The sequence below is a fragment of the Oryzias latipes genome, chromosome 22 (assembly GCF_002234675.1).
Source record: "Oryzias latipes chromosome 22, ASM223467v1".
In the NCBI taxonomy this organism is placed as follows: Eukaryota; Metazoa; Chordata; class Actinopteri; order Beloniformes; family Adrianichthyidae; genus Oryzias; species Oryzias latipes.
The window spans coordinates 1,832,024-1,840,000 of NC_019880.2; the positions used below are offsets into that span (position 1 = coordinate 1,832,024).

Here is a 7,977-nt window from a genome sequence, read left to right on the forward strand (position 1 = left end):
AAAACGGAAGACACAATCTACGCTCTGTGACGGGAGGTTGGGGCTGATCTCACTAGTGGGAGAAGCTTGACCTGAGCACTTTTCCTGATGGTAAATGGCGTATATTATATATAGTGCTTTTCTACCTACAAGGCCCAAAGCGCTTTGCAATCACACACACATTCACACACTGGTGGCGGCTCCGCTGCTGAACACTGGCGCCAACCTACCACCAGAGGCAAGGTGGGGTTCAGTGTCTTGCCCAAGAACACATAGGCGTGAAAGGCGGGAATCAAACCTGCAATATTACGATAATGGGTAGACCCCCCTACCGCTGCACCACGGCCGCCCAAACGTGATCCTGAAGCACAGGAACCAGTAGAAACTAGCGAGAACCAGCAAGAACCAGCAAGAACCAGTGAGAACCAGCAAGAACCAGCAGGAACCAGCAGAAACCAGCAAGAACCAGCAAGAACCAGCAGGAACCAGTGAGAACCAGCAGGAACCAGCAGGAACCAGCAAGAACCAGCAGGAACCAGCAGAAACCAGCAAGAACCAGCAGGAACCAGCGAGAACCAGAGAGAAGCAGTAGGAACCAGCGAGAACCAGAAGGAACCAGCAGAAACCAGCAAGAACCAGCAGGAACCAGCGAGAACCAGAGAGAACCAGTAGGAACCAGCGAGAACCAGAAGGAACCAGCAGAAACCAGCAAGAACCAGCAAGAACCAGCGAGAACCAGCAGGAACCAGCAGAAACCAGCAAGAACCAGCAGGAACCAGCGAGAACCAGAGAGAACCAGTAGGAACCAGCGAGAACCAGAAGGAACCAGTGAGAACCAGCAAGAACCAGCAGGAACCAGCAGAAACCAGCAAGAACCAGCAGGAACCAGTGAGAACCAGCAAGAACCAGCGAGAACCAGCAGGAACCAGTGAGAACCAGCAAGAACCAGCGAGAACCAGCAAGAACCAGCAGGAACCAGCAGGAACCAGCAAGAACCAGCAGGAACCAGTGAGAACCAGCAAGAACCAGCAAGAACCAGCGAGAACCAGCAGGAACCAGCAGAAACCAGCAAGAACCAGCAGGAACCAGCGAGAACCAGAGAGAACCAGTAGGAACCAGCGAGAACCAGAAGGAACCAGTGAGAACCAGCAAGAACCAGCAGGAACCAGTGAGAACCAGCAAGAACCAGCGAGAACCAGCAGGAACCAGTGAGAACCAGCAAGAACCAGCGAGAACCAGCAAGAACCAGCAGGAACCAGCAAGAACCAGCAGGAACCAGTGAGAACCAGCAAGAACCAGCAAGAACCAGCGAGAACCAGCAGGAACCAGCAGAAACCAGCAAGAACCAGCAAGAACCAGCAGGAACCAGCGAGAACCAGAGAGAACCAGTGGGGAACCAGCGAGAACCAGAAGGAACCAGCAGAAACCAGCGAGAACCAGCAAGAACCATCGAGCACCAGAAAGAACAACCGAGAACTGACAGAAACCAACAGAAACCAACAAGAACCAGCAGACCTGACCGGACTTGCGACTTTGGAATTTGGGAATCTGAGCCTTAAAATGTTTTCAAGAATGACGTCTATGAATATCTAGCGCTGAAATAAGGTATTTCTGATTACATTACATTACATTTCCACTTTTGAACCTGAAACTGTACCAAAAATAACTCTAATCTCAGTCAGAAATGTTTTCTTTTTTTAATGCATAAATCCCAAAAATTATATTAATTTTTTTGTGTTTTTTATAACAAAGGTCAGAGGTGTAAAGACAAAATAAAAATGTATATTAAAAAAAAAACTCTGCAAATATGGTTAAAATTGACTTTTAAATGACAAAAATTGACTTCAAAAACTGCAAAACTCCACTAAACCTTTTAAAGTCCTTAGAGGATTTTTACCATAACTTTTTTTATGCTTTTTAAAAGCAAACTTTTCAAGGCTAAAAACCTTTTGGAACCTTTACGTTAAATTTTGAATGATAACTGTTCTCCATCATTGTGATCAGAAAACAGAGCGGCTAATTCAAAGACGACTGAGGGTTGATTTGAGAATGTCTTAAACTATTAAAGACTTTGTGTTAAATTCTCTGCCTTGCCTTTAAGTCAACTTTACTTACGTGATGCTTTTTCACACCAACCTTCACTTGATTTAAGTCTCCACAGGATAGAGAGCATGAAGTTTTTTTTTTCCTTTGAGGTCTTGTGAACGCACAGATCGTAATGAAACTACATTTTTCCATCTTCACCTCCTGTTTCCACGGTGACAGCGAGCTGAAGGCCCCCCTTCTCAGGAGGGGATTATTTTTGTGTGAGTTTCCTTTTGATTTAAAGACCCACTTCCATTTAAAACTGTGTTTTTTAACATGTTCTTGTGGCTTTTTTTCTCATGGTGGAGGACATTTATAAAGAAAATGAATCTCAAAATTGCATTACGGAGTTTTTCTTTATTCCAATGCGAATCAGAGGAAAGAATGCCGTGTTTGTGATGTAGAAAATACGCTGCTCCGCCCCTTTCTGATGCATCCACCTGCAGACAAATGGATCCTTGAACGTCTTTGTTTTCCTCGTCTGAGCTGGAACCAAATCCAAAATAGCTCTGATATTGTTCCCCATTTTTGTTGTACCGCTAATGTTAGGCTGGGGTTGTGAGGGGCTGTAAGCTAGAGGGGGAGAGGGGGTTAAAAAGCTATCATGTGGTGACATTTGGTCTTTCATGAGAGTTCTGGGGTTTAGTTTTCAGTCAGGGAGTCTGAGATTAAGAATTATTGAATAATCTGAGCTCAGAAAAAACAACTTTCATCCATCCATCCATCCCTCCAACAGGATGTGGGGGGGGGGGGCAGACCCTTGGGGGGGGGGGGGGGTCCTCTGCAGAAACGATGCATGCACGTTTCTTCTGTGTGCACGCTGGAGGAATCCTGCATCCTGATTGGTTCCAGCTGCTGCAGCAGAGCGGCAGCTCTTTGACCTCCAGCTGCTGCTCTTTCAGAGGAGGAGGATGTTCCCGCAGCGTCACCAGACTCAGCGTGGGGGTTTCTGCAGGGGTTGGAGCGCCCCCCTGTGATCACAGGAAGGCACTGCTCAACATGAGAGGGCAGGTTTGCCCTCGGGGCAATAAAGGAGTGTTTAAGGGTGTGTGAAGTGTGAGCAGACAAAGCTCCTGCTTTTCCAGAGAGGAACATGGACACGAAGAGCTCCGCTCTCAAAGAAGGCTTCCTGATCAAGAGGGTGACGTATTTTTGGTGAAATTCTTTCAAAAAAATGTTGTTTGTTTTTTATTCAATGACATTTTTTCCATCTTCGTTGAGATCAGGGTCATGTGGTTCATAACTGGAAGGCTCGCTGGTTTGTCCTGACTCCAGACAAGCTGCTGTACTTCAAGTATGAAGGAGGGAAAAAGGACTCGAGTCAGCGAGGGAAGATCCTGCTGAAGGACTGTGTCATCACCTGTCCTTTCTTGGAGCACGAAAACCGGCCGGTAAGTTTTTAAAGATGACAGGAAAGGACAAAAAAAAGAGTTGGAAAAGAAAATTCTCTTGGATTCTTCTGGGGGAAAAAAACACAGGAAAAGTAAGAATATGTGGAGATTTCCCTGCTGCTGTGAGAAAAACTGTTGTTAAGAACCCTGAAGGTGTGGCTCCTCCACCCTGGCAGAACATTCATCGCCTCGGGTTCTCCTTTTTTTTTTTCATCCTTGAGTGAAGACAGTTGTCCTCTCCTTCCCAACAGCTGGTGCTGAAGCTCCACTCAAAGCCTGGCGTGGACCACTTCTTGGAGGCTTGCTCCAGAGAGGAGAGGGACGCGTGGGCGGCTGACATCAGGGCCGCCGTGGACAGGCTGCGAGCAGCTGAGGGCGGTGAGGCGAAGCCTTCCTCTGCTGAGACGCGGCTGCAGAACGTGGAGCTCAGGTGAACCTGGTGGACGGCTTTCCTTCTGTTTTCATCCGGTCTGTCCATCTGAAGTCCATCTTTTCTGCAGCAAAGTCCTGGACTCCATGTATGACGTCCACAGCGGCATCAAGACGGGCAGCCATGTGGAGCAGGGCAGCACCTACAGCAACTGCTTCTCAGGTGAGCACCTGCGGTTCCAACTCTTTCTGTTCTCTGCTGCTAGTTTCTGTTTCTCTGGGGTTTTTAGACAAATAGTTCAGTTATTCGGAGTTTTGTGGTTTTGGACTCTCTGAAGTGGACTGCATGTGCGTCCTGCAGGCTCCGCGGCGGTGGACTGGCTGGTGTCCGTGCAGTTTGCTCTGACCCGGGTGGAGGCCGTCACCTTGGGCTCGGCTCTGGTGGAGATGGGTCTCCTGCAGCCCGTGGGTCTGAGGAGCGTGGAGGCGCTGCGCTCCGCCGGCCTCAGCCAGCAGCTCCAGGACGACTCCACAGCTCTGTACAGCTTTGTAGGTGCCGCCGCCGCCGCCACCACCACTGCATGTGGCGTCCAGAGTTTTAGCGTTCACGCCTCTGTGCTCCTTCACAGGCCGACAGCTTGAAGAAACGAGGAAGTGTGAAGGCGGAGACGTCGCTGTCTGCGATGGAGCTGAGCGGGAAGGTGGTGAAGAGGGGATACCTGCTGAAACAGGTGAAGCCATGACCTTTGACCCTGCAGCAACACCCACCAAAAAGACTTGTTTTACATCGTCTTTGAATAAAAATAAATCCTGCAATTCCAGGTGAAAAAATATTGACTTCTTTTTTTAACAAAAAGGAGAGCGAGAGGCGTAAACAAATATTTGTTGTTTTAGTGATTCAACAACAAAACCTAAGGAGAAAAAAGACAAACTTTCAGGAAAAGAAGGATTTAGAACAGCAGCTAGAAGGCGTCGGATCATTCTGTCCCGCAGCGGTTAATACGTTAACTAATTATGGGATGGCCACAGGACCTACGGCAGCTTGGCGGCCAATTTGTGGCAAAGTGTGAAATTTGGTTTGTTTCACTTTTCCAACTATATGTGAAAAGAAAATGTCAGAAACATGCCGTCACGTTAAGCCTACAACCACAACCTAAGTTCTGTTGACCTTTGACCTCGGGAAGAGGCCGCCATTATAGTTTTTCACGTGGCGTCCCCGGCTCTCGTGTTTACGTGACCCTTGCTACTCTTCAACAGGGACACCGACGGAAGAACTGGAAGGTTCGACTCTTCGTGCTGCGTTCAGAGCCGGCGTTCCTTCACTACTTTGACCCCTCCAGGGTGAGTGATGAAGCCGCGGCGCCGACTCGTCGTCATGTCACGATGCTCGGCACCACTGACGTCTTGTTCTTGCGGTCAGGAGGACTGCAGCCCGGCGGGCGGCTTCCCGCTGCGGGGCTGTCTGGTGTCGTCTCTGGAGGATAACGGCGTTCCCTCAGGTCACGCCGTTCTGCTGATGTTGAGGCTTTTCTGTCACTCAAACTGTTTTTTTATTCCACCTTCTGACTCTTCAGCACATTTTTGCTTATTTTAACCATTTTGATATTAAAATATTCCGTATTTTTATATTTACACTTTGAATTGAGTTTCAATGTTGCATCTTTAGATATTTCAGATACGTCGGTTTCTTTGGTCAACTTGATTCTTTCACCAAAAAAGATCTTAACAAGAGATTTTCTTCATTCCGTTTTTCTTCTCTCTTCATTTTTCTCTGCTCTGAAAACTTTTTGTTTATTAAATCCACATTTAATTTGTCTGTACTTCTCCATTTCATGTCAGATTTGTAGCCTTTATTGCATCATTTTCTAAATAGTTTTCGACATTCTCTGCCATCATCAGCATCTTTGGTGCAGAATGTTCACTGTTCTAGATTGTCTTCTTATCTAGCGTTTAAAAACTTTCATAATAAGAAGTAAAAGGTTCACGATGTCGTCTTTAGAATAGAATATTTGGAAACTAATGGATGCAAGTGAACTTCTGCAGCTTCCTCTTTGTGTTTGTTTCACTGCAGTTGAACAAACTGCAGGAAAACAAAAAGTTTGACTTTGAGCCCATTTCTGCTTCTTTTCTGTGACTCACGGCAGCTTTGTGACATTTTTTTTAAAGTCCTGAATGTTTTGTTTTGTTCTGCACAGGTGTAAAAGGTGACGTTCAAGGAAACCTGTTCAAAATCATCACTCAGTCAGACGTCCGTTACTTCATTCAGGCGCCAACTCAGCAGGAGAAGATGGACTGGATCGATGCCATCCGACAGCAAACGTAGACTTTTAATGGAAAGAAAAGGTTTCTGTTGGTTGCTGAAGCTGGAATTCTGCTCTTTGCACGAATGTCCTGCAGAAACTTCACCGGCTGCAGCATCTCTGAGCTCTTTGGACTGAATCTTTTTGGTTTAGAAGATTTCATTCAACATAATTGATCCAAATCTACAGCAAAACTGGGCTGAACTGAAGTTTCTGTGACAATTGGAAGGTTTTTATTAACTTCTTACAAACTTTTAAAAAAGTTGACTTCCTCTGATGCTCTGAAAAAACCTCCTTCCAGGTCTCCAGGAAAAATCCTTTTCCTACTGTCACATCCTGCTGTCTTCTTCAGGATAAATAGTTTTAGTTTTACATTTTAATTTAATGTTTTTAATTCTATTTTCTTTTATATTTAAACTTTAAAATACAAAATAATGCTGCTTTTATTTATCAAACTGTCTCCAGCATATTTATCCCATTATTTAATGTTTTCAATAAGGGAAAATATATTCAACACTTTGATTTTTAACTGTTTTTAATAAAAGTTATTGTTGTAAACCTCAGCTTTTGCTTTATTCTTTATTCTTATGAAGTGTTTTCATCATATGAACAATTGTTATGAAATATTTGTCAACTTAATTGTAAAAAATGCATCATTTTCGTTAGTTTACAACTTTAAAAACACACAACGTTGTTCTTTCAGAGGCTTTAAAGTGTGTTTTTGTGTACTTTTACTTGTTGAAGTGATGAATCAGGAGATTCATCCAGAACTGCAGCTGAGGAGGTTTTACTTTTTTTTTTTTTAAATACTTTTTTAACCTCAGAACACCACAAGACTTGAGATTTTGTTTGTTTGGCAAAAGAAAAGAGAGAATGGAAAATCCCCCCCACCTGAGGGCTTTGCTGTAATCATTAAACGCACCTTGGAGACGCTCCCTGTAGCCCCTCCCACCGAGTCCTGCTTTGACCTGAATGAGTCAAGCTGAGCTGCTGTTTGTTTCTGGGACGTTTCCGGAGGAATCAGCGTTTACTCATCATCCCTGCTCAGGGATTCTGTGGCGAAAGATGGAACCCCGCCCAGCCAAAGGGCACATTTTCTTTCTGTGAGGTTCCTTCAAACTCCTCCGTTTGGCTGAATGTTCTTCTCATCAGACTTCTTTGTTAAATGAACAATGAAAGATGAAACTTATGTGATTTTCTTTGAACTCGATCAATGAAGTTTGTGACAGGAGTCTGCTGCAACTTAACACCAACCGTGATGGTCATGGACTTCCAGCAGCTGCCCTCTGTGTCCTTGTGAAAGGGGAGGGGCCTTTGGGAAATACATTTGGGTGGTGTTTTGGAGCAGGACACGCCCCCTGGAGGTGGCGTTTGTTTGGTTCTGTGCAGCTGGGAGACAAACCAGGGGGACTCTGGACCTTCACAGGATCATCATCAGGCACCTGTCTGTCTGTCCATCCATCCATCCATCCATCATCCATCCATCCATCCATTCATCCATCCATCCATCATCCATCCATCCATCATCCATTCATCCATCATCCATCCATCCATCCATTCATCCATCCATCCATCATCCATCCATCCATCATCCATCCATCCATCATCCATCCATCCATCCATCCATCCATCCATCCATCCATTCATCCATCATCCATCCATCCATCCATTCATCCATCCATCCATCATCCATCCATCCATCATCCATCCATCCATCATCCATCCATCCATCCATCCATCCATCCATCATCCATCCATCATCCATCCATCCATCCATCCATCATCCATCCATTCATCCATTTATCCATCCATCCATCCATCATCCATCCATCCATCATCCATTCATCCATCAT

The 7,977-nt window shown here is 45.5% G+C and overlaps 1 protein-coding gene across 1 annotated transcript; it reads left to right on the forward strand.

The window, feature by feature from the left end:
- Nucleotides 1-3,075: 3,075 nt before the first annotated feature.
- On the forward strand, nt 3,076-6,677 carry plek2 (pleckstrin 2). Its single transcript, XM_004082119.4, has 9 exons — nt 3,076-3,205; nt 3,291-3,455; nt 3,707-3,885; nt 3,956-4,047; nt 4,186-4,373; nt 4,454-4,555; nt 5,082-5,165; nt 5,245-5,323; nt 6,020-6,677. Exons 1-9 carry the CDS (start codon nt 3,158-3,160, stop codon nt 6,145-6,147), a joined length of 1,065 nt encoding a protein of 354 aa, XP_004082167.2. The 5' UTR covers nt 3,076-3,157; the 3' UTR covers nt 6,148-6,677.
- Nucleotides 6,678-7,977: the final 1,300 nt, after the last annotated feature.